Consider the following 25,262-nt stretch of genomic DNA (forward strand, 5'->3'; position numbering starts at 1 on the left):
CCCTCTGTGCCTGTCAGTGTCTAGCTGTCTCGGTGTGGTGTGTGTGTGTGTGTGTGTGTGTGTGTGTGTGTGTGTGTTAATATGACGAATGCAGTGGCGTCGGGTACGACTCGTAAGGAAGGTTGGCAGGTAGGCAAGTAGTCTAGACTAGAAATGAGAGAACGAGAATACAGAACATGTTTACAAGTTTACATGTACGAGGTAATGCAGTTGAGTTATACAGAGACAGATACAGGTACAGACACGTAGATGCTCAGATACGCAGGCAGGCAGGCACAAACTTGAGTAATGAATGCAGTGAATACCTATCTACATACTCAGATAGGTAGGTAGTCACGTAGCATAGCATGTCGTTGACGAGTACTGAAAGATGGGTTTCCTCGTCCTGGACTATCAGCTATATAGATCAAGTCCGACTTTCACTCAATGAATTCATTTGCTCACTTCCTTAGAGGACGGAGACAACAATCAACGCGACAACCTGTCGGACACACACAGCCCCAAGGTCCCTTCAAGGTTACCTCCTAATAAAACCTCCACGCCACGGCAAAGGGCACACGCTCACTAAACAGACGGAACGGCTTGACGACAATCTCGACCTCGTCACCCGGGATCTGGGCCCAGATGATCTGCTCGACGTTGTTGCGGCGGTCAAAGGTCCTGGTCGCGCCGACGTCGAACTCTTGATCCTGCTGGTTGCCGTGACGCTCCTTGCCGCCCGCGACGGCGAGCAGGTTCAGGTCATTGGCCAGCGCGGCACCGGCAACGTCGGCGTACACCAGGGTGACTTTCAGGGTGCGACCCCCGGTCTGGGGGACGGTGATCTTGAACGTGACTGGCTCTTCGTCGTCCTCGATGGCTCCAATTTCATATCCCGAGGACTTTTCGGCAGGGTCGACCACCGAGGTTGACACGTCGACACGTCCGAAGCCGGAATGCGGGTTGGGCTCGTCCCCGACCTCCTTGGGCATGTATTGTCCTTTGATGGGCACTGCGCCGTTGATCAGCAGAGCCTTGATCAGCGAGCCCGTGGGGTTCTTGACGCCATTCTGCTCATCTTGGTAGCCGTGGGCCAGCAGCGCCTCTCGAAGAACGGCACAGCAACCCGCCACCAGAGGCGTGGCCATGCTCGTGCCCGACAGATACATGTACCTATCATCACCAGACTCCCCCATGATCTTGACTTCGTCATCGTATTTCTGGTTTCTGGAACGTGCCGAGAGGATGGCGGTGCCTGGGGCGACAATGTCTGGCTTGATGCGATTCTCCGCCGTTAGTCCACGGCTGCTGAACGCTGCAAGCCCTTCCGGATTGTTGGCTTGGTGGTCATCTTTCAGAGGATTCTTGGGGAAGTCCCGAAGCCAGAAGCCGCCATATGTGTATGCCCGGCCTGCCTCGCCAGACTGGAGGTCAGGGCGGTTGTTCTCGGACGCCCCGACAGTAATACAGTTTTTGGCCGCAGCCTCAGCACCAAGCGAGCGCTCGTTGACTTTGCCATCAAGGTCCGAGTCTTGCCCGTCATTGCCGGCGGCGAAAAGGATGGTCATGTCCTGGTTTTCGAAAACGAACTTGTCGATACTCTCGGCACCACCATCGTAAGGGTTTTGCACGCCTGTTGCTGACAACGGAGTACCCCACGAGTTTGTGTGGACTCTCGCGCCGGCTTTGTAGCCTTCATCGAACAGTTGACTGATGTCGTTTGGAATGCCTCCGAGTTGGGATCGGCGTCTCGAGTCGAAACCGCTGAATGTCGACTGCATAATCAGAGTCGCCTCGGGGGCTGCACCCTGGATCAGACCCTGTGAGCTATGCTGGCCGCTGCCTAGGACGGAACCGCACACATGAGTGCCATGGCCATCTGGGTCATCTGAAAGGTTCAATCTCCTTCGGCCCCACGGATTGAGCTTCCTCACACGACCGAGAAAGGCGTCGTGCACGTCGGTCTGGCTGCCTTTGTCGAAACCCGTGTCTGCTACACACACAACCTGGCCTTTTCCCTTGTAGGACGTGTTGCTGCCACTTTGCCCATCCAGGCGCAGGATGCCACGAGCAACGTTATTGAAAAGTCGGCGTTCATTGATCGGGTGAATGACCCGCACCTCGTCGACCGCGGCGATCTTGTCCAGTTTCTCGGGGTCAACCTTCACCCTGATGAAGCCTGGCTCGACCGAGATGGCTGACGTCTGCACGCTCCCGGCTTCTGCAATCTTGCTCAAAATGTCCTCGGATGCCTCCTTGATGTCGTGGTGAAGCAGGACATCCACTTCGACGGTGCCGTCAGTCTCCTCGTTGGTTCTCAACGCTGGTGTGGTCGTAGTAGACTGTAGGACGTCCGGCACCACAAAGGTGGGAGAGTAGATATTGGCATAGCTGATGTAGTCCAGGTGACGGACTTGGTCCAGAGACGTGGGCTTGTATCCGCAGAGATACAGCTGGTCGTTTTCGTTCCCGACAAACTCCTGGATCTCAACTCCCAGGCCCTTCAGTTCGGTCTTCTGCGCTTTGTTCAAGGGGTCACCTGTGGTGCGAACCAAGATATAGTTCGAGTCGGCAGCGTCTGACTGCAGATCAGAGCTAGCCACAGTCCGGCCGTTGATAACAATATCATCAGACATATTGGATGCGAAACAAAGCCAACTCGAGGGTTGGTCTGGCGGGTAGATTCTCAACGGTCAGGCTGGAAAGGAAGCAACTTGAGAGAAGAATTCAGTCTTCCTTCCGCTGGAAGTCTGAGCCTTTAAGTATCTTGTTTTCGACGAGACATCTCTCATACCAGCCTGCTTCACATCCAAACATGGCCTTGATCTTCAGCTACGGCTGAATGGTGCGTTGGACAAGTGTAGCTTGGCTGGAAACCGGTCACAGGCATCATGCTCATCTGAAAGTTCTAGACACCAGGCAACACGAGAGGGGCATCATGCGCAAAGCCAACCAATGCTGGACCACATCATCTCATCTCACATGTCAAAACAAGCCCTGAACCGCCTTTGGGGAGTTTGCTGCAGGGGATCGACCAGAAGTGAGACTGCCCAGCATCGACAGAAACCTGTATAGGTGCATGGGGTAGTGGCAGCCCAGCCTTGCGGAGTGTTTCAGGATGGTCGACTCGAACGCCCGGGGTAAAGATGCCGGTAGTCGAAGCGTTAACATCCACCGGGTATATTTGACTTGCAAGCTAATAATAAGTTCCAGTGTGCATTGACATGGTGTCCCAGTGTCTGTCGCTGTTGGACCTCTGGCTTCCTGGTGCCTGGATAGAGTAGCGTTGTCGAAAAAGGAAAAGGTGAACACGAGCATGCACAGGCGGGGAGGATGATCACATGTGCCCTGCCGCCTTGGCTCGGAAAGAGGTGCATCGTATGGACTCAGCTGAGTGTGATGCTCGGAAAAGATGGTGAGGCTTTAGCAAACAAATTGCGAGGCTCAGGCGGGAGCTGAGCAGATCCGCAGGCGATGGCGTCCTGGCAGCCTTGGCTCTTACGCAAGGAAACCGGTTTTTGGGCCAGGAGCTGCAGTTACGAAGCTATCAACTGATTGCTTGAAGCAGCCTTGTTGTTGAGCTGCGTCAGAGGGCTGGCTGAATAGATTGGTCTGGTCCTGGAGCACAGCTTGTCTGTGGCACCAGCAAGAAGGTGGTTGTCCGATACCCTAACTGGCTGGCTGAATGCTCCCTGGCAAATCAAGATGGAGAAGCTCGGATTCCCGCTGAAGCTAGGTTCTATGTCCATCACATTCGCATTGCTCATCCAGAGTGCTGATCGTTTGTATAAAGCTGGTGGAAGCTTGAAATCTAGTCTGTTAAAGGGCTAGCCTGCTGCCCTCCTCGATGGAAAACCTGACAAATGAAATGGCAGAGCAGATTAGACGAAACTCCAACATCGATTGGCTAGTCGAACAAGGCACAAAGAAGAAAATCCCCGTGGGGGCCTGGAAAGGGAGTTGTGTGAGAGCAAAGTGCTGACATCGCTCCAAGCTTGATCGCGGTCGCCCGACAGGTTGTATGACTATGACCAGGATGTGTCGAGATCCAGACCGGTCTTGTTCAATGATGCTGGCCTACAGTAGTCCCTTCATCGTCGTTCCCCAGGACTTCGGCCTCTGTGCAGCAATGCCTGGGTTGTGACTTCTCCACATGATTTCTCGGGCAAGCCAACAGGGACTGTAAGAGGATGCATCGGGCGTGGACCAAATGGCTCCTCTGTCCTCTTGTGTAGGGCTGCAGCGTGCCTATCAGAAAACCTGCATGTCGCACCAGTCCATGCCCGGAGCTGCCTTGATCACGTTCATTCAATCCACAGTAACCGTTACTGCGAATATCCGCTTTGTTGTGGTCAGAATTGCCCGACTATGGTTGCAAATGCTTCATGCCTCCTCGTCTGGCGTCGATTTTGGTGTCTCATTTTCCACCTTCGCAGGTTGCTCTTCAAGGTGTGACTGATTGTGGCTTGCGCGCCCGCGTCGAACCCCTTCTTTTGGTTGCCTTTCCATTCACCGCTTCCATCTCCCTTCTTTCACGCGACTTTAACGCTGTCGACCTCGTTCTCTGGCACGGTCTTGACCCATTTCAAGAAATAACTCACGTCCTTGGAAATCATACCAGGCACGCTCATCTTCTGCATCCACATGGGCAAATTGCCCTTGGCGTCGCTCGCAGTTGCCATGACCCATTCCACCTCCCCCCAATTCTTCCCCACGTTGGCATCTCCCTCTTTCCGCCGGACCATTTCTAACGCAGTGTAAACTCCCAGCACCACCGACTTTCGCTGCTGCGAGGTCTTGCCTTCGCGGGTGTTGCGGCCAGAGGAGTAGAACGCATCGTGCACGCTCGTGCCCAAGTTCACAGGGACGGTGACGGCAAGAAATTCATCTGAGGTGATACTGGCCGTGGCAACCAGCACGGGGAAACAGCGCGGGCTCGTCGGCGGCGGGGTTGCGTGGCACATTTCGTAGATCGACATGGTCACACATGAATATTTCTGGCCAGATTTCCCCACAATCTTCTCCTGTGCTTCAAGATCTTTCACTTCTTCGTTCCACGTGCACACACAATGCGCATCGTACAGGGTGGGTGTAAAGTCCTCTTCGTGTTTGGAATGGTTGTCGCGCAGGCCGAAGATGAACTCCTTCCAGCTTGCGTTTCCCGGAGATTTGGTGTCTTTCGAGGAGATATCCTTGTGGACCGATCTGCGAGCACACCAATGTTCGCCCGCACTCAGGACCCTGAGAGGCGGCTTGCTTCGGCCAGGCCGAGCATAAGTGGCTGGATTTGCATTCCCCGTGGTATTCTTCGAAGAACCCCAGTCAACAATGGCTTCCAACTCTTTGGCTGCAACCGAGTAGGTCAGCACCTCGACTTTGGCTTCACTAGGCGGCGCGGACTTGATAGAGTGGTGTCTGAAGTTGGCGGAGAAGCTGTCAGGCGCAAGAAAATCGGCACCGTCATCAAGTAGAGTCAGCAGGAAGGAGAGGAGATTCGGACGGGCGCTGTCTGCGCAAGGCAGCGAGGGATGTTCTGGAAGCTCTCCCAGTTGAAGGGGAGCTAGTCGGATGAGGTTGCTTTGGGTTGTGTTGGTAGCCATTCCTAATGTCACGTCAATGAAGGTACAGGTTTAAGATTCGGAGACGGTGGTGAGTTGCGAATCCCAAGTATCATGGATTCCTGGGTAGAGTTGGACAGAGGCAAACGGAGCCTGATTGTCGCCATATGGTAGGTATGTAATTCATCGAGTTGGCGACATCATCTGGCGAGTCGCCGTACATGCGCCATCACTTCGCTGATACGCCGGGTTCGTCGTTTCATGATGGGATCGTCGTCGTCATCAAATGTCATGACTCGTGCTTCTTCCCCAATCAGTGCACAACGACTCGTGCAAGAGGATCCACCACAGGAATACGACGAGTATGGCGTCGAATATTATATCAATTGCTCAATAATGAACCGCATCTAGAAATGCTAATACGCCAGGCAAGGCTTTCAGCAGAGGATTTCTGCCTCGCATTGTAAACATACATCGATCAAACCATATCAAGTCATCTCATAAAGTTTTCACGCTTTCATGCCTTTTTGGGAGGGCTGGACTCTGGCTCATCAGCTGCTTCGACCCGGACCAGGATTTCCTCCAAGAAACCTTCTAGGAACTCTGTAACTCCGCCTCCCATACCAACGGGGAATTCCTCATCGCACTTCTGAATCTCGTGAAAAACACCCGCCACTTTGGCAGCAAGTTTGCGAACCCTTTCGTGTGTTTGTACTCTCTGCTGGTGCAATTCTGTCGCCCCAGATGAGCTCAACTTACTTGTTCGTGCAAGTTCTTTCAACATATACGTCCGACGATGCATTGCTGCCTCAAGAGCCGGGATAAGCACCGAATTGAGCGCGGTGAGCTCTTGATTCGGGTCTGGCATGAGGCTTTGTGCATGTGTGCCACTCGCGCTGGATGTTGTTGTCTGGGACACGTTTGTCTTTGTTGTAAGTGGCGGCAGTGGCTGTTGGTTGGCAATCGAGGCTGGACCCACTGCTAACTGACCAGAGAGCATAGATGAAGAGTGTGGAAGAGGGTGTTGGCTGACAGGTCTGGAAGATGTAGATTGTTGGGACCTCTGCACGGGTTCACCTCGTCCTGGCTTGCCTTTGAAAGGCGGGATTTCAGGGATGACCATTTGGGGTTTCTTGCCTGGAGGAGTCTGCCCTTGAGATGGCGACGATCCTGGGCCGTCCTCGGCATCGAGCTTCAAGAATCCCATCTCTTTGGCCAGCTGAGCCTGGAATGCTTTGTTGTATTCGTTCGACCCAGGACTGTCTTTGTGCGGTGGCAAAGGTGGATTTTGCGTCGCTACACGAGCAGCTGGCGTCTTCGGGGCGGTGGAAGGTACGGACACCGCGGACGGGGCCTTATTTTCGTCGGGAGCAGAGATTGTTGTTCTCACGGGAGATGGGGGTAGTGGTACTTTTGCAGGGGTCGGGAATGCGCCTTTGACGGGCGACTTCTGAGGCGATGAGGGAACCTTTACCGTTTCATCCCAGTCTGACATGCTCTGTGCAGAGGTTGCTGGATCTGCAGAGGCTCTTGCGTTTGTGGCAGAGTCATTCATCGGTCGAAGTCCCGGCCCACGACCTCCCACGGGTCGAACGGTACCGAAATCCCAGAGGTCTTCATCCTCTGGTCGATGAACCGCGGCTCTTATGGGTTCTTCGTCTTCTTCATCATCGGAGACACGGTTGCCGCGAGTTGCCATGTATCTCTCATTCCTCTCAATGAGCTCGGTCAGGTAAGTGGTCTTCTTGGCTTTCTTGACAAATGGATGCTTCAACAGCTCTTTGGCAGAGGGTCGTTCCCTAGGGTCTCGGCGGAGACAGAGCTCGACAAAGTCCTTGAATGTGCGAGAGAAATTGCCCTGTAAAGTTGGCGGGGGATTCTTTGGAATGAGGAAAAGAACCTTCATGGGGTGGATGTCGGCGTAGGGTGGTTCTCCTTGTGCCAATTCGATTGCTGTAATACCAAGGGACCAGATATCCGCTTTATGATCATAGCCTGATTGCTTGATGACCTCAGGTGCCATCCAGAATGGAGTGCCCACGAAGGTATTCTTCTTGGTCATGGTCGCTGAGAGTTGTCCTGACACACCAAAATCCGCAAGCTTGACCTGTCCGTTTTGGCCGAGAAGCACGTTGGCAGCCTTGATATCGCGGTGCAGCTTCTTGTCGGAATGCAAGTAGTCCAATCCCATGAGTAGTTCTCGAATGATGATGCAGATGTAATCTTCATGGATCAGGCCTGGTCTCATCAGGTCTGAGCAACTGCCGCCCGAGCAGAACTCCATTATAATCCAGAGGTCCGAACCTTTCAGGTATGAGCCGTGGTATTTTGTCACGTATGGCGACTGCAATTCCGAGAGGATCGAAATCTCTTGTATGATGTCTTCGACTTCGTCTTCCGCATTTTCCACATCTATGACCTTGATGGCCACCGCTTGACCTGTGCGCTTGTCCACTCCCTTGTACACTTTTCCGAAACTGCCCCCTCCAATACAGCTTTGCTTGGTATAGAGTTCCTCCGGGTCCATCTTGTCTTGTGTTTGTGTCTAGGCCGACACCTTATGGGACGGTGGTGTGAGTGGTGCGATCTCGACGGCGCACTGCGGGACTACCGTAGGGCGTGGTTCGAAAGTGGAATACGCGAATGTGAAGGCGCTGAATTGGTCGTACAGTTGCTTCGATGCGAGGATCGTAGTCGACGCCGAAAGACCTGTGATCTCGCCCTAAATGCCAGTGCAATCTCGAGATTCGGGCGGAGATGCACTGTCAATTCCTCAGTGCGCATTGGGCAGGTGCTATTGTTGATGGACGCCTCCCCACCCTTATGGGCTCTCTATCCTCGTCATTAAGGGTTCGTGAAGTCGTCGCTCATTTCAATTCATAGGTAAGGCAGTGCCCAGTCACTTGTATGGAGTGACCAGTGGTGTTGGGAAAGATGAAACACCTCGACGATTAGCTTCGTCGCGCTTGTTTACGGCTTTCCGTTCTCGGTGACCCCTACCGATTCCTATTGGCTATACTCATTACATTGCGATTTCGACTACGACAGCCAGTGAAGATGATGCGTTACAAACCCCTTGAAAACATTTTCCGTAGTCTGCTTCATATGCTCATTTCATCCCAGGGATTGTAGAGTACAAGCTCAACCACCTCCGTCCAGAACACCTCCGTGGACTGGGGCCCATACAAGAGTCAGACCTGATGGTACTAACTAGTGGTAGCAAGTTTGAGAGCGCCTCGCAATGCTTGTCTACTATCGAGACTACTAGCCTCATCATTACTCCAGAAATTCCACCATGACCGTCCCATTCTTCAGACCTGCACTTTCTATCGTCTCATGCCGGACATCCAGGAGGTTCTTGCCCATTGACACGAGCTCGAATGGCATTCCTTCCCTACCTTCAAGTGGTTCCGCCTTGAGAAACTCATAGATTCGTTGCACAAGATCTTTTTCTGCGAATCGACGAACGATGCGTCCACCGGGATGTCTGATTTGTACTCGCGTCACTCCCTGCCCGGCAGGTGGCTCTTGATGAGGGTGATCAGATGGGATTTGTGTAAATGCAGTCGATGGGGCTGCTTCGTCAGTGCCGTTGTGGTCAACATCCATTGCACTTGTAACTTCTGGTGTTTCTGTTCCTCGGACATCCCCAACACTCCGGGTGAGATCATCCGGATCTTCTGCCGGATTCGATTTGTGTTCGTGACTCTGAGTCGCCAAACTAGCTTGCAACGCTCGTTCCAGCATTTCCTCCTCCGTAAGCTGATCGATGGGCTTCTCCTTTTTGGCCTCGGATTTCCTCTTGGCCACTGGGTTGCGGACGTTGTTCTCAAGACTGTATCGATCCAAAAATTCGTGCAGTTGCATGAGAAACTCAGGAGGTGGGGGAACTTTGCGCGACCAAAGTTTGATTTGTTCGCCCGTTCGAGGATCAACGATGGCGACGTGCGGGTATTCATTCTGGACCTCATAGTTGGGAAAATAATATTGGACGTATTGCGAGGCTCTCGGGTCGTCCCTGTTGTATTGGAGAAAGATGAAATTCTCCCTGACCGTTTCCGCAATCCCTTCGTTCTTCCATATATCACGGTTCAATGCCTGGCAGTCAAAGATCGAAGGATCCTGGATATCCACCAGTAGCCACTTTTTGTGCTCCTTGCCCTGATCTCTTGCCGCTTCCCAATCTCCCTTGTACATCAGATCCCACGGAGGTTGAAAGAGTCTGGCAAGTCGATTCGACCTCGCGGAAGCCTCTGACGCTCCACCAGTAGACTCTGCAAGTACATCCGGACCGTTCGAGGTGGCACTCACATTTTGGTCCCAAATGGAGGTCGGCTGGTGTTGGTTGAAGATTCCTGCCCGCGCTACTCGAGGATTAGTCACATGCCGCAGCCGGAGGTGGTCTAAGATACTGACCTTGTTGCCTCCTTCTCTCCAGGGCCCGCATTCGTTCTTCTACGGACGAGGTATATGACACTTCCCTCATGCCTGGGATGGTTGACCCTGCTCCCACCAAAGTCTCTGCCTGTCGGGCAATGGGGGCCCGCACAATATCGTCCATGGCACCCTCTCCGTACATTTCATTTTGTAAGCGCCGCGCCATGGCCTCATCATCTTCATAGTCTAGACCCCGCGGGGGTCCAGAAGCAGTGTCTCTCAGAGTATTTTTCCGAAAACCAGTAATTTCCGGATCATTGTCATCGGAAATATTATCGTCCGCGTCGGCATCGATGGGATTTAGGGGCCCGCCAGGCATACGTGGGTCGGAAGAAGTTGTTGGTGGTGGAGGTGGAGGAGGACGAGAGGTATTGCCTGCGAGGTCGGCGCCGCCATTTTCAAAAAACAACTGAACTGCTTGATTAGGATCACCGTCGGCAAGCTGTACATATTGCGAGGCCAGCTCTGGGGTCGTTCCGCAGACGGAGACGACAGTGGCAATTGCTTCATCCATAGTGAAGGAGGGAGATATAGTTCTCGGTAGGCGGAGAGGTTTGTGGTCTGGGTTGGTGATATGAAATACAGATGACCCTAACAGAGGTCTCGAGGAGAGAAATCATGAAGAAATTGAAAGTGGGATCATTGTAGGAAACGATGCGTCAGGAAACGATAGGAGAAGGTAGAGGATGCCATGTGTCAAACAGTAAACTGCCAGTCACTGCGTCCAGTTGTGATGGGGGTTTTTTGTTATGAGGCAAAGGCAGGCACAAGACGAGGCACCATGCACAAGGCGGCGAAGGTATGACGAAAAGGGCCGGCGTCACTGCCCGATACATTCAAGGTGATCGAAATGAGACAAACGTGCCAAGAAGTATCACTTTAGTGGGCACTTCAAATGACAAGTCAAGCTAGATGGTAAATGTAGGGCGGAGCACAGAGCTACGAGATGTGTAACAGTGGCAATGTGGCGCCAGGATCAAGAGTGTCAAGTCCAGCCGGGGCTAAGTGGTGGCACGCTCCTTCCCTCGAAACGCGGTCGCGTCGACTCTTGGCAGGCGCGACTGATGGGAGGTTCATGGCTGGGATGCATGACTCGCGCCTGCCACTTCTTGAGTCGTGTCCCTCGCGCCTTCCACAGCTTCAACTTTCTCCAACTCCAACCCATCAAAAGCAGCGACGACCACATCAAATGGCTGCCACAGTGCTGGGAAAGCGTTCTCGACGAGTTCTGGATGAACAAAGTGCGTCTCAATGTCCAAATTTTCAGCTTTGAAGAATACTACTGACAGGATGCATTGGCAGATGGCCCAGATACACCTCCCAGCCCAAAAAGGCGGACGCGACGCTCTGTACCTGAGATATACCAAGATGCAGCTGAGAACAAAGTGTTGGGGAAATCGAATACTCGTCTTGTTGGAGGTCGTAACGGACGAAAGAATGATACTGTACAAGACAGTCCTGTAAAGAACAACACAAACACAACCAAGCCCATTGGAAATTCCAACCATCAGACAGACGAAAACCTTCCACCCTCAATCGTATCGACTCCCACCAATATTCGTTTCAAGGATGCTCTTGCTCTTTCCGCTCCCAGCACACCCAAGCACCGAGTCCGACTTGTTGGCAGGCTTCTCACCCCTCAATCGTCACGGACATCCACACCAGCAAGATCACAAAATGTATACTCGCAGGCCCGACAGTTGTTCACTCAAGCCGGGAATGGAAAGATTATCGGTCGAGAGGCTGAACGTCGTCAGTTGACCAATTTCATCTCCAAGGCGATCGAAACTCGTCTCGGAGGCTGCACATATGTTAGTGGGCCACCTGGCACTGGTAAGAGTGCCTTGGTCCAGGAGATCATGCAAGAATTTCAAGCTGGATCTGTCACAAGTACCACGATCAACTGTGTGTCCTTGAAGTCTTCCACCGAAGTCCTCGCGCGTCTGAGCCAGGTGTTTTGTCCTGGCAATGGAAGCTCAAAGTCATCCAAAGCTGCCCTGGCGAGATTGTTCACGACAAAGAAGGCCAAGTCTGAGATGCGTCTCGTCTTGCTTGACGAAATCGACACACTCCTGGCAGGTGATTGCGAGATGTTGTACAGCATCTTCGAATGGGCTATGCACCCTTCGTCCACTCTCATCTTAATTGGAATCGCCAACGCTCTGGACTTGACTGATCGCTTTCTGCCACGGCTGAAGTTGAGGAACCTGAAGCCCCAACTGCTACCTTTCCTGCCATATTCCGCTCAACAGATCGCTACCATCATCTCGGATAAACTACGATCTCTCATAACCAATGGAACGGCGGACGGCGCTGACTCGATTCCTCTGATGCATCCCGCAGCGATTCAGTTGGCAGGAAAGAAGATATCTTCTCAGACAGGAGATCTACGAAAGGCCTTTAGTCTGGTCCGTCGTGCCCTTGACCAGGTTGAGCAAGAAACCCTCTTGAAGATGAGTCGAGAACAGAGTGTGACGCCGACCAAGCAACCACTCCAAGAGATTTCCAACGTGGCCTCTACTCAGATTGTTCCATCTCCTGTCAGGAGGGATGATCGGTCAGTCCTCAATCATCTTACCTGGGAGACGGCGCCAAAAGTGTCTATTGCACACGTGGCCAAGATTGCGGCGACCATTTTCAACAACGGTACACTTTCTCGCTTGAGCGGTCTGAATCTCCAACAGAAGGCTGTGCTGTGCTCCTTGGTGGCTTCCGAAGCCCGACAACACCGCCGAGATCCCTATACCACCCCGTCCAAATCCGGATCGAGGCTTCCTACGATCAAGAGTCTGTTTGAAAAGTATGCTCAGCTATGTAAGCGCGATGATGGACTGTTACAACCGCTCAAGAACACCGAGTTTCGAGACGTGGTTGCCAGCCTCGAAACCTTGGGGTTAGTGCAGGAGGCATCTGGACGTAGCTCGGGCTTGTTGACACCAGCCAACACGCCATCTCGAAACGGACGGGCGATGGATGACAAACAGGTGGTAAGCGCCGTGTCTGAAAAGGAGATGCGAGATAGCCTGACGGGGCCAGGCTCGGATTTGTTGTTGAGGCTACTTGAAGAATAAGAATTAGGCAGTAATGAACTTCTGTGTTTGGTTTTTGCATGGCGCGGCAACGGATTTACGTGGAGCGAAGGAGCCTTTGTCTTGGATTATTGTTCTAGGCTGCTTACTCGACTGGGTGATGCCAGCCCCTGGTGGCTTCCTTGGGGCTTGGGGGCTGAGTTGGTGCTTGGTCCAGTATGGAGTAACCGAAATGAAAGACCTAATCGTGGACTATGAACTCTCCAGCCCTAAGGCATCTTGGACTCGTACCTGGTTGACCTCAGTAGTCGTCCTATACGGTTGATGGGAACAAGATCTCGATGTCTTCCATTTGCGGGACAAGCTTAGGGCTCATGATTGCGCGTCACTCGTTGCATCCAGAGCAAGAAACTGGCAAGACTGGCAATTGATCGTCGGCTCGTGGCCAAGCTTTTGCTTAAGCTTCTAGGCTTGAGGCCATGTTTTTTGCTTGATGCGCAGTTGGGTGGCACGGGCGGGTGAGTGGGTGGGTGGGATAGGTGGTGCCCAGTCGTACCAGTCGGGGTCAAGTCTCCAGAGGAACCAGAAGTCTATTGTATACTTGTCCCAAGTACTTTAGTTCTTTCATTGGAGCTGACGAGGGTCATGGTGCCATCGTCCATAATCCTGCAAAGACAAGTTCAAGAACAGGTGGTGGGGGCCTTCTTTCGAGTCTTGACACATCACCCCATGCTGAGCTGATCCATGCGCCCTCAAATCTTCCCTTGCCAGATACAAAACTCCTAAACTATCCGCCGACAAATCCCTGCCCTCAACCTGCGCTCTTCCTCCCTTTCCCTCCTCGATTCTCCCAGACTGTCAAAGTACAGGATACCAGATCCTTGTTTTTCCAGGGTGTGCGCACGAGCGTTTACCTCGGCCACGTACAGTCATCAACATATGCTGGCGCGGATACGCGCGATAACACCTTTCCTCCCATCCAATGGCCGAGAACGATCCGAACGATTCCAACATTCCCGCGCTGCGCAATGGCGGAGTCCTTTCCCAGGCGGACAAGATAGGACCTAAGCTGGTCGGTAAAACAGAGAAGTTGGAGGAGAAATATCGCGGAAACACGGGAACGGATTCCGAGAAGAAAGAGAAGAACGGTCCTGCTGGCGGGTACGATGACACGCCTCTACCCAGGGCACCCCCCGGGTACACTCTCAAGATCACATTCCACAAGGCCGAGAATCTACCATTTTCCGACTTTGGCACTCTGTCATCGGATCCCTATGTCCTGGCGGTTCTGCGAACAGATCTTCCCAAGAGGCACAAGCAGGATCCTGATCTCAAGTTGAGGACACCCACAATCCATCGCAACACGGACCCGGAATGGGAAACCGAGTGGATTGTTGGCAACATCCCAGCCAGTGGCTTCCATCTCAAGTGCAGATTATACGACGAGGATCCGTCGGATTACGATGATCGACTGGGAAATGTTCACATTGATGTTCCACGTGTCGACGAGAGCTGGAAAGGGTTCTCCCACCAGAAGTTCCAATTGAAGAAGCGCATGGGGAGCAAACGAGCATATACTTTGCGTGGGTGCGCCGCCTTGATCTCGCGCAAAGTCAAACTGAACGGGAGCCTCATCGTCAGCGTCGAGAATCTCGGCAGGACAGATGCAGAGGACGGTGGTCGCGCATACACGATCGGCCCATTGCCTTGGAGTCGGCATTACTCTCCTCTGATCGGGCGGATAGCGGGCACGAAGAATACAGAGCAAGGCAAAGATGGAAAAGAGGTGCAGAGATACAAGTATGTCCACGCGCTGAGTGTTTTGTCAATGGCCACCGACTAACCCGTCTCCCAGTTTCCAATCTGTGCAAATGCAGTTACGTGGACCTGTCCCCGCAGATCTCTATCATCGATACGTCGAATTCAGACCATTTGTGGCCGGCATGTTTACGGCCCATACTATTCGCGGTCGCCTGCTCAATCGTGCTTTGCACCACCAACATGCTCGTATTTACAACTATGATAAAACTACCAAGTACGGTGTCTTCCAAGAGCCCTGTCCCGAGATGACGAAGCTGTTCCTCGACATGGTAAATTATGACGAGGGGGGCCGCATTTTTACCTATGTCTTGACGTTGGATGGGCAGCTCCGGTTCACAGAAACGGGCAAGGAATTTGGGATCGATCTGCTCAGCAAACACACCATGCATAGCGACGTGAGCATCTACATCGCATTCAGTGGCGAGTTTTTCATTCGCAGAATCAAACATGCAAAGGCACACCGGAACGACGACAACGTCCATCCGAGTGATGAGACACACCCTCCAGCAACGCCACCGGAAGAAGAAAGAGACAACATCGGCACGAGCAGCAGTAGTGGCGGAGGTAGCTCCAGTCAAGCCCATGACGCACAGCCTCTGACAAACGGCACAGCTACCTCTGAGAGCAGGGAACCGTGGCATTACGAACTCGTCATCGACAATGATTCCGGGACGTATCGACCCAATGCGGCGAAACTCCCCCTTCTTCGTAGCTACCTCACGGAAAACTTCCCTGGCCTCAAGGTTCGAACGCTCGACTGCCAGGCCGATGCGGAGGTGCAACAGAAGCTGAAATCCGAGCAGCGGGAGAAGAAGAAGCAATCCCGTGGGGGCAAGCAGGTCATGTACCTGCAGAATATGAGCTTGAGCAGTCTGAGCTCGAGCGATGAAGAGGATCTCGCCACCCGTACTGCTGCGGACGATGGCGGGCAGATCCACGAGAGCCGATACAAGCGGGAGATGCACAAGTTTATGGACGGAGGTCGGGACGAGCACCACGGCGACGGCAACGACGATGAGCATTATCATTCTGGTGATGGGATCGACGCAGAAAAAGGTAAAGAGAAAGAAGTACCTGCAAACGAGCCGGCCACTGCTGGGACCGAGAGGTAGGGCGAGGCAGTGACGCGGCACTATTGAGGTTACAATCATGACCATGTCGGCTTTCAGGAGGCGAAAGACAGTATTCTGTATATTTGTGCTTGTGTTTTGTGTTGGACCTTTTGGGAGGATTTGAGCGAGCGAGCGAGCGAAGAACCGGCTGGATCTGGCCAGGTCTGGGTCTGTCTGATCACTTGGGCATGTTCTCATCGCTCAGAGTGAGTGGTATGAAAGGAATGTGGGAGCGCAGGCCGTGTCTTCTGAACTACCCAACTACCAACTACTTACCTACCTGGGGACATGTATTCAGTCCCTTGTGGTATAATCTTGTCAGGACAGGACAGTGTGTATATCTATCTACTGTTTATAACGCCATGCAATGCGATACCCTTTTTTTGCTGCCCTATTCTAGATTCTTCCGGAGTATCTATACCAGATGCCATCCATGCAATAGTTATCCCTGGCTTTCCATTCCTTTTTGGTAGCGATGACTGTGTTGGCGGTGGTGATAGCTACTTACTACTCCGACCTCATCATCTATTCATTTTCCCACGTCCACCATCTCAGATATGTTGCTACGTATACAGAAGTCCAGGATTCATGCGGTCAGTCGGCTCTCCCACTGACGAACATGGGTCTGTATACCGAGTAAATAGATGCTGTGCAAGTATGTGTGTACATCGATACCTTGCCTGAGGTACCTTGGATTCGTGGCTACCTACCTGCCTACCTACGCGGTCGGTACATATCATTTATACATACAGTACGAGATAGATAGTCCGCGTCCACTTCCACCCTACCTCCATTTCTATTCTATTCCATCTCCCCAGTTCCACTTCCACTTCCTAATACTTCCCTCTTCTCTCCTCCACGACACAGTACATCTCAAGCAGACGCAGCCGGCAACAACCCCTCGTCCTGATACAACCGGAACCACTTGCGAATCATATCGTCCGTGTAGACGGTCCCCGCAAACCCCGCCCTCCGGATCTTGATGCAACTCATGAAACTCGGGTCCGTCGCGCCCTTGGCAAAGACAAAGTCGGCAAACTGGGCGCTCTGGCCGAGGAAGTCGTCCAAGGGCGGAGCTTTGAGCGAGTACTTCTCCCGGATCAGGTCCCAGTCGGCGCTGAAGGAGGGGAGGTCGCGCGCAAAGGCGAACGGTTTGTCCGGACCGGGCTGCATGCCGAGCGAGTGGGCGATCAGGGGCCAGTCTTCGCGCAGGGAGGAGCTCTCGCCGTTGGTGAGGTTGTAGGTCTGGTTCTGCGTGGTGTCGTTGTGGAGGAGGATGTATTCGCACGCTTCGGCGATCAGGTCGGCGTCGGTCGATTCGAACACGCCCTGGCCCTGGCCCGGGAAGTAGAGGGGTTCGCCGCGCTCCTTGAGCACGGCGGCATAGACGCCGATGGTGGCGTAGAGGTTCATGGCGCCGCCGATGCTCAGGCCGATGATGAGCGACGGGCGGAGGATGTTCCAGCTCCAGGGCTGGCCCCGCTGTCGCGCCTTGAGGTAGTCCTCCTGGGCCCAGTAGAAGTTCTGGATGGAGCGGTCCTCGTCGCGGTCCTCGCGCGCCCCGTGGCGGATCGGGTGCACGTGCACCCCGTACGCCTTGGGGCCCTGCAGGATCGTCACGTTGCGGAGGTTCCTGGCGTAGGGGGCGACGGCCTCGACCGTGTTGCGCAGCATCAGCGCGTTGCGGTCGACGTGCTGCTTCTCCTGCCACCCGGCCACCAGGTTGGGTTCCTCGTGCAACGCCGCGAAGACGATCTGCACGATCCCCGTCAACGGCGACAATAGCGCCTTGCACGCCGCTTCGTCCGATAGGTCCAGCGAGTGCCACGACGCCCCGTATGTGTTCAACGGCCGTCGTCGAGACACGGCAATCACCTTGTACCCCCGCTCACCGTAGTACTGCATGGCCGAGCGTCCCACCACCCCCGTTGCGCCCGTGACCAGGATCTGTTCGTCTGCGTTTGCCATGATGCCTGCCTGCTTACCTGCTCGCTTGGCCTGCTAAGTGGACGAGTGTCTTCTGTAGAGGTCAAGTCCATATTGATCGCCTACTTGCCCTGTTCTCCAAGTATACGCATTCTCCATCGCTGGGCCCGAGGAACTCGACGAGCGTCACAAGCTCGGTATGTCCGAATTCAGGATTGCCGACCCCTCGTTGTGTCGTCTTGTCTGGACAAGCATTTAATTCATTGGGGTCGGTCATGGCGTTGTAGGATGATTGGCTGAAAGAAAAAGGGTCGGAAGGAGGGTTCATCGCCACTATAAATACATGGTACTAGGTACCAAGGTAGTGGGTTGCTGTGCATACCTCGACATCCCATAGTGTTCCTGAATCAATGACGTAGTACTACTTGGATATGACTATTCGTATATGTGCATGGAGTGCTCGGCCAGGCCCCTTCAATGCTCAATCACGTTCATTCTTGATCAAATCGAGCTCGTTCTTTTACCCGAGTGAAGCTGACAAGGGAAAGGGAGGCTTCAGGGCGGATACAACATTCTATAAGTGCGACCAGATACTGGGTGATGGGAGATTTTCACTGTGATTTGCTTTCATAGCAAAAGACCATCTAAGAGAGCTAGGAGAAAGAGAGAGCCGTTCACCATCTCGTCGGAAATCTGCATGCCAACTTTTGTTCCATTCATCAAAAACTTCCGTCAATCTCGCTGTCTCGGCCCCAAACCTGAAACGCGTGTGTCTCTTGGTCCCTTTGCCGGCAACCATTGCAGAGAAAGACCATCTGGCTGGTAGTCGGAAAAATCAGAGGGTGGAGGGTCAACACCGCTTCAGAAGTCCAGACCTCAACTCCGGGTTGCTTGACTTGTAATTGTCCAAAGAAGAAGCCTCCCAAACACCTCGCTAGGCCCGAAGAACCGACTGTTTCCTGCCACCCTGGCCCACCACTTTGCCCCCCTTCTTGCGCTGTCGCATACGTCCTGTGACATTCATCGCTGGTACCCAAAAACGACCTCAGACCAAGCACCCTCAACTCTCCTGCCTGCGCTTCTCCTCCAAATCTGCCAACACCCGACTTGTAGCATCGACAATCAGCTTCCATTCTGTCTCATGTATTCTCTCTTCCAGATCGCTCTGCGACTCCCCAGGTTTAATCTCGACTTCCCGCACCAGGACAGGTGCCCCGCGATCTACCTCAGCAGTCACGTAGTGGACCATGACGCCAGTATTCGAGATCTCTCCTCTTTGAAATGCCTCATAAGCACGTCCGATGGCATTTGCCCCGTCGAACTGCCCTGGCAATGCTGGATGGAGGTTGATAATGGGCACATTGGCGGAGGCTAGAGCGTTGATGAACACCGGAGACAGGATGTGCATAAAGCCTGCACAGACCACCAGGTCCGGACAAGGGATGTGCGTGAGGATCTTCTGGGCTAGGTCGGTGTCGTACTGGTTCCGAGCAGCAGTGACCCCGGCCTCCGTGTCCGGGAATTTCTTCTTGTATGCGAGCAGGTTGTGGTATGTCACCGGAATGTGAGCATCTTGGGCGCGAGCAATGCCTTTGGCTTCACGACGATTGCAGATGACATGTGATATTTCAGCATTGGGGAGCAGCCGTCGAGGAGCTGGTTTGTCTTTGGAAGGAGGAGCTTGGCCGCAAGCGTCAATCAGAGCTTGGAGGTTCGTCCCTGAGCCAGAGATGAGCACGGTCAAGCTGAACGAGTTGGAGGTGCTGTAAGTTCTGGACTTGTCGGTGGATATCGATCTCGAGGCCATCTCTTCGAGTGAAGCAACTCGTGGAGTCGACACGTGAGAGATAAGGGTAAGCGAGCGATCGAGGTTGGGAGCTCGGGGGGTGCGAATGAGAGCAAGTTTTTTCCGGTGAAGATCAAGATTCGGGGGTTTCCATCTCACAGCGGTCCGTCTCCAGAGGTGCGGGAGGATAGAGAAGGACAGGAAGGACGGAGCTGCGACATGTGAACTCGGTGACAAGAAAGGGCTCGAAGCAGAAATGGTTTGAGAAAATGCGACAACCCAGGTCCCGTCGAGGGTTGGAGGGGCTTGGGGACGAGTAAAGTAACTTGGGGCTGCTGGACTGCGGGAGCGGCCCAGGGAAGCAACTAGCCGCGTCTCAAAACCCACTAAGGACCTGCATTGGCGTGCCTTAGGGGCCAGCAACGGAGCCACCCAGGGGGTCGCAAGGTTGCGTAGCCCCCAAACAAGCGACGGGGATCGAAATCTCGGGGGCGTGGCATGCGCCTAAACTGTCCATCATGGCTTGGGAGGCGCCGGAGTCAGACACCGGGTCGTCCGACCTCCAAGCTACCTGCGACTTGCGTCTGCAAGTTTCCCCTCGTCACTGTCACACCACTTGTGCTGCCTGCATTGCAGGTCCATGGGTGCGTTGTATCAAATGTCTTTTCCGGTAGTCGGAGCGACCAAGCCAACCGTTGCACTGCTGGAAAAATCCCATCTCTCGAAGCATCAAGCACGTCCTCGTTGTGTTGCGCAAAACGGATGAACCTTTGGGGGATGCGGTGTCCACCCCACCATCTGCCATCATCCCTGCTGTCCCTTCTACTATGATCGACAGACCGATTCCCACGGCCGGGCTTGGATCTCCCCGTCCCTCTGTCTGAGAAGATCTTCTGGCGGGTTTTGCAGCCCACACAGGCAGTATCTTTGGGCGCGGATGCAGGAGGACAAATCCCGAGAGGAGCCCATCTCCTACAATGTCCAGTAACGTTGGCGGCAAGATCGGCATAGATTGATGTCTCGTCAGAGAATCAACCAAGGCACTGCTGCACGCTTAGCAATGCATTGCAGCTCGCTGTTTGCTGAATCGTCGATTCCATTGGCTTCCTCCTGGGACGAACGCTGCGATCTGCCCAAGTGATCACAGTCGATCGCCAATCTATCACGAACTATCACTGTGCCCTCTCTTCGGTTGACCGTCAGCTCGATGGACTTTGCGCCGCGGGACCAAATGGCCGATGCCGCATCAGGCGTCCTGGCTGGGATTTGTTGATGCCTGTCTTAATTCTGAGCATCATCCAAACTACGCACGTACTGACAGGAGTAGAGATTTCTTTTTACCAATGATCCATCCACAGCTCAAGGACAAGAAGAAATACGAAAGATGGACGGTGTGACTCTCTAGTCGATATAACGGCTGCTACGGGCTTCAGGAGAGTTTCTTGCTAAAGTCCGTGCAGATCATCACTCACCTCGACTGCCAAAGATGGTAGGGTGGCGCCTCTGAAGGTTTTGTGGCTGACAGTGAATTCAAGACTTGAAGCACGGATTCTGTTTTACAGGAGCTAGAGGGCATGCACGGATCTGCAGAGACTACGACCACCAATGACAGTTTGCTCTGTGGTGTTGGGATTTGTGCCTGAAGCTGAGCTGAAGAAGACTTTACCCGGGCTCCAGGGGATTGATTCCCCGAAATAATGCGAGTTGTTCCTGTGGGTGAGGTATTGGATTGGGAGTGGATTGTTCTCCTGGTTCGGGGCTGAACCTGAGTCTCTTGCAGGATTCAGACCCTGTTCGGAAAGGAGGTGGGAGTTTGTTTGCTGGCTTTGTGACAATGGAGAATAAAAGGAGAAGAGACATGTTTGGTCAATTGAACACAGTGTGCTGTGCCGAGAAGGATCCTATTCTTTCTCTCTGTGTGGTGTGTGATGTCTGTCTCTCTGTTTCTCTGCCTAGATGGAAGGATGGAAGGATGGATGAATCAATGAATGACTGAACGGGCGACTCTCTCAGTCTCTCAGTCTTCCAGTCCTCATAATGAGTTATGAACAAGTCACCTGCCCAGGACCTTATTTACCTATACAGTAGATACTTCATGTACATATAGTACATGTTATACTAGGTCGTTCCACCGCAGCGGATATCTGGCGCAAGAATGGCCAGTCGCAAACACATTTTCGTACCCAGGTAGGTACCTGATGTATCGGGTAATGCATCATGTCCCATTCGTTCCAATCACTCCAGTTCCAATATATTTTACCGCAGAAACACAAGTATCCAAACTCGGCTGTCATTCTTGTATGGACATGGACATGGACATGGCATACACAGGAACTCATCAGATCAGATCAAGCCATTGGGGTATCCATATATCCATCCATCCATTCGTACGTCCACTTAACGATCCAGATCCCATCAGTCTATCTGCCCATCCGTCTCTCTGACCTTCAGTCTGTCTGTCTACATATCTCTCATCTCCTCCCCCCCTTTTCCTGATACATCGTCTTTGCTTGAAGAAATTGAGACCAAAATCACAACTTCGCCCTTACCTTCTTCCTCCTCTCCTCCTCCTCCTCTTCCTCCTGAAACTCCTTCTTCGCCCGCTCCTTCAAGACCCTCCGCAGAATCTTCCCGCTGACGCTCTTAGGCACGGCGTCGACGAACTTGACCCCGCCGCGCAGTTTCTTGTGGTTGGCCACTTTGGCGTTCATCCACGATGTGATCTCTGCGGCTGCGGCGGCTGCTTTTTGTGACGAGGACGAAGAAGAGGAAGAAGAAGAGACGAGACTCCGGTCCTTGGGGACAATGTACGCGCGGGGAACTTCGGTGCCGAGGATCTGTGAGTCGACGCCCACGACGGCCACGTCGTCGATGAGTGGGTGGGATGCGAGGTAGCCCTCGAGTTCGGCGGGGGCGACTTGGAAGCCTTTCATGCGCGGGGGACGTTAGTTGCCCATGCACGCCCGGAGGGGGGGATTCAGTCCCAGGAACGGGAAGAAGCCAAAAGCAGGATGGAAGAGGCAAGGCTGAAAAAGCAGGTAGGGGACAAAGGTTGGCAAGAGTGATATGGACAGACATACCTTTATATTTGATCAACTCCTTGACACGGTCCGTGATGGTCAAGTTCCCCCTCTCATCCAAGAAACCCACGTCGCCGGTCCGAAACCATCCGTCCTCGAGACACTCGGCCGTGGCGTTGGGGTTGTTGTGGTATCCGCCAAAGATGTTGGGACCCCTGACGTACAGCTCGCCGACTTTTCCTCGCGGCAGCTCCTTGGAGCCGTCAGACTCCTCGCCGGAGCCGGGCACGGCGCAGAACCTGGCCTCGAGGTTCGGCACCATGATGCCCGTGGTGCCGACGGCGGACCACCAGTCCTCCCAGCGCTGGACGAAGATGGTGGGGGACGTCTCGCTGAGGCCGTAGCCCTGCTTGACGCGCACGCCCTTGCGCTTGTAGAGGTTCTCGACGAGCTCGCGCGTCAGCGGCGCCGCGCCCGAGTTGGTCATGCGCAGCGACGAGAGGTCGTACTTTTCCACCACGGGGCTCTTGCACAGGAGCAGCACGATCGGCGGCACGATGTAGCTGAATGTCACCTTGTGGTCCTGCACCAGCGCGCACCACTTTTCCAAATCGAACCGCGCCATGACCAGCGTGTGGACGCCGCTGAAGATGGGACACAAGACCAGACAGTTGAGCCCGTAGATGTGGAAAAAGGGTAGACACGCCAGGATCTTGTCGCCCTGGCCCTTGGGTGGCAGCGGGATGTCGCTGCCTGGAGGCGTCTTGGATCCATTCCACGTCACCCACCCCTCGGCCCGGTGGATCTGTTCGACGTTGCTGGTCATGTTGAAATGCGTCAGTCGCACACCCTTGGGCCGACCCGTCGTGCCGGACGAGTACACCAAAAAGGCGAGGTCGGATTTCGGGTCCAGTTTGGGGGTGCGGTACCGCGCCGTGCCCTCCAGGTTGCGGACGAGCGTCCAGTGCTTGAACTTTCGAGAGGGATCGCTCTGCTCGCCGAGCAAGATGATGTGGCTCTCTGGGATGCCAGCCTCGCGAGCTGCCTTGCGCGCCGTATCGAGCACGGACACGTGCGTGCATAGAACCTTTGCGCCCGAGTCTTTCAGTTGGTAGACCAGTTCGGCGACCGTGTAGCCCGGGTTCGCGGGGGAGACGATGCCACCTGCCCAGAGGGTTCCCAGGACGACAGGCGGGACATCGATGTCGTTGGGCACGAAGAGACCCAGGACATCGGATTTGCGGAAGTTGAAATTGGATTTGAGGCCCTTGCCAAAGTCGATGCTAGATTGCCGCAGCGAGGCATAGGTGTATTGTCTGGAGAGGGAGTCGGCAGATTGGAATATGACTGATCACGGGGGCCAAGGTCAGTGACAGTATCTTTTGATATGCTTTGGTAGGCGTTGGTAGGAAGCACCCTCGTCGTCCTGCTCGATGCACCAAAGAGACATCCTCCCAGAAATCTGGGCGATTCACCGCTTCCACCTCTCCCACTCCTTCTCCTCATCTCAAGAACCATCGAGGACTCAGACCAGACCACCCTCTTCCAAACTGCAGAAAACCCAAGCAAAAACCCACTCACCATGATCATCGGGGAACTCTCGGTCTTTTCTGTTGAACAAAAGCGACCAGAGGTCAGTGACCTGGAGGTCGATGTCCGGAAAGTTCGACTTGATAGGCATTCTCTCAAATCCTTTTTGCGTGTATCTAAATTCTGGGTCGTAGCAGTCAAACAGAAAGGATGGATATGTCCGTTTCTCTAACGATGGCTGGCCTTATTGGGATGGGGCTCGAGCTTCTCCGCGCCGTTGCCTTTCTTGTTGATTTGGTCTGATCTAGTCACACGCGGGACAACGCAGAGATTTTAACAAGGGTAGGTTCCTATGCTAAAAGACCAAATAATCAAGGGGAGAAGGACCTTGGGGAGAAATAGAACACCAAGAGATATTATACGTGCAGATGTATGTACATCAAACACGAAGAGTCTTGGTAAGAGGTAAAATCTGGGGTAAAAAAGGGAAAAATGTCCGATCCAAGTCCGTGATTGACCAAATAATAATCACAAATACGAGCGATGGACGCCTCGGTGGCGTCGCCCTTTTGCTGAGTCGGTCGTGGTGCTCGCACCGTACCAACTTGTGCCGCTCGTCGTCATCTCGCCTCATCGTCTTTCCGCCGTGATGCGACAGTGGCCGATATTGGCCGCTGCAACATGCCGAGGTTCGCTAAAGAAGCGCCAATCAGAGACATTCGCAATAGCCATGCACCCACAGTACAAAAGCACCTCCAAACACCGGATCCGTACCGGACTTGGACGAGCCCAATCGAGAGCGATGTTCGGAGGGATTTCGAGGAGGCATGGGCAGCCAGACCAATTTAACGTGCGTAGAGAGCCAAAGGGACGGCTCCGACATTTTCCAAGCTCCAGATAACCATGTCTTGTCGAGATCGACAGAGACCTCTGTCGATATTCGTTAGAAGCTCTCGAGCCCAACAAGGAGTGCCTCACGTCGCATGGAGGCAGACCGGACGCAGAATATAGTAAGTGGTATATGTACTGGGACGGAAATCCCCACGTTTTATGTTGCGGTCCTG

General features: G+C 53.6%; 9 protein-coding genes across 9 annotated transcripts; 2 read left to right on the forward strand and 7 right to left on the reverse strand.

Moving 5' to 3' along the window:
* Positions 1–524: 524 nt before the first annotated feature.
* AYO20_09546 (hypothetical protein) lies at positions 525–2,615 on the reverse strand (the record flags this gene model as incomplete). The annotated part of the gene is made up of 1 exon (XM_022647815.1): positions 525–2,615. One exon carries the CDS (start codon positions 2,613–2,615, stop codon positions 525–527), a length of 2,091 nt encoding a protein of 696 aa, XP_022496161.1.
* A 1,896-nt stretch (positions 2,616–4,511) lies between these two features.
* Positions 4,512–5,579, reverse strand: AYO20_09547 (hypothetical protein; the record flags this gene model as incomplete). The annotated part of the gene is made up of 1 exon (XM_022647816.1): positions 4,512–5,579. The coding sequence occupies one exon, from the start codon at positions 5,577–5,579 to the stop codon at positions 4,512–4,514; it is 1,068 nt and encodes a 355-aa protein (XP_022496162.1).
* A 475-nt stretch (positions 5,580–6,054) lies between these two features.
* On the reverse strand, positions 6,055–8,064 carry AYO20_09548 (hypothetical protein; the record flags this gene model as incomplete). Its single annotated transcript, XM_022647817.1, has 1 exon — positions 6,055–8,064. The coding sequence occupies one exon, from the start codon at positions 8,062–8,064 to the stop codon at positions 6,055–6,057; it is 2,010 nt and encodes a 669-aa protein (XP_022496163.1).
* Positions 8,065–8,813: 749 nt separating this feature from the next.
* Positions 8,814–10,488, reverse strand: AYO20_09549 (hypothetical protein; the record flags this gene model as incomplete). The annotated part of the gene is made up of 2 exons (XM_022647818.1): positions 8,814–9,901; positions 9,954–10,488. The coding sequence occupies 2 exons, from the start codon at positions 10,486–10,488 to the stop codon at positions 8,814–8,816; spliced, it is 1,623 nt and encodes a 540-aa protein (XP_022496164.1).
* Positions 10,489–10,936: 448 nt separating this feature from the next.
* On the forward strand, positions 10,937–13,045 carry AYO20_09550 (hypothetical protein; the record flags this gene model as incomplete). The annotated part of the gene is made up of 2 exons (XM_022647819.1): positions 10,937–11,215; positions 11,264–13,045. The coding sequence occupies 2 exons, from the start codon at positions 10,937–10,939 to the stop codon at positions 13,043–13,045; spliced, it is 2,061 nt and encodes a 686-aa protein (XP_022496165.1).
* Positions 13,046–13,985: 940 nt separating this feature from the next.
* On the forward strand, positions 13,986–15,936 carry AYO20_09551 (hypothetical protein; the record flags this gene model as incomplete). Its single annotated transcript, XM_022647820.1, has 2 exons — positions 13,986–14,803; positions 14,859–15,936. 2 exons carry the CDS (start codon positions 13,986–13,988, stop codon positions 15,934–15,936), a joined length of 1,896 nt encoding a protein of 631 aa, XP_022496166.1.
* An 873-nt stretch (positions 15,937–16,809) lies between these two features.
* On the reverse strand, positions 16,810–18,139 carry AYO20_09552 (hypothetical protein; the record flags this gene model as incomplete). The annotated part of the gene is made up of 2 exons (XM_022647821.1): positions 16,810–17,937; positions 18,011–18,139. 2 exons carry the CDS (start codon positions 18,137–18,139, stop codon positions 16,810–16,812), a joined length of 1,257 nt encoding a protein of 418 aa, XP_022496167.1.
* Positions 18,140–18,922: 783 nt separating this feature from the next.
* AYO20_09553 (phosphoribosylglycinamide formyltransferase) lies at positions 18,923–19,669 on the reverse strand (the record flags this gene model as incomplete). Its single annotated transcript, XM_022647822.1, has 1 exon — positions 18,923–19,669. One exon carries the CDS (start codon positions 19,667–19,669, stop codon positions 18,923–18,925), a length of 747 nt encoding a protein of 248 aa, XP_022496168.1.
* Positions 19,670–22,179: 2,510 nt separating this feature from the next.
* AYO20_09554 (hypothetical protein) lies at positions 22,180–24,349 on the reverse strand (the record flags this gene model as incomplete). The annotated part of the gene is made up of 3 exons (XM_022647823.1): positions 22,180–22,565; positions 22,729–24,015; positions 24,250–24,349. 3 exons carry the CDS (start codon positions 24,347–24,349, stop codon positions 22,180–22,182), a joined length of 1,773 nt encoding a protein of 590 aa, XP_022496169.1.
* Between the last annotated feature and the right edge of the window lie 913 nt (positions 24,350–25,262).

Source organism: Fonsecaea nubica (genome assembly GCF_001646965.1).
Source record: "Fonsecaea nubica strain CBS 269.64 chromosome Unknown Scaff90, whole genome shotgun sequence".
Classification (NCBI taxonomy): domain Eukaryota; kingdom Fungi; phylum Ascomycota; class Eurotiomycetes; order Chaetothyriales; family Herpotrichiellaceae; genus Fonsecaea; species Fonsecaea nubica.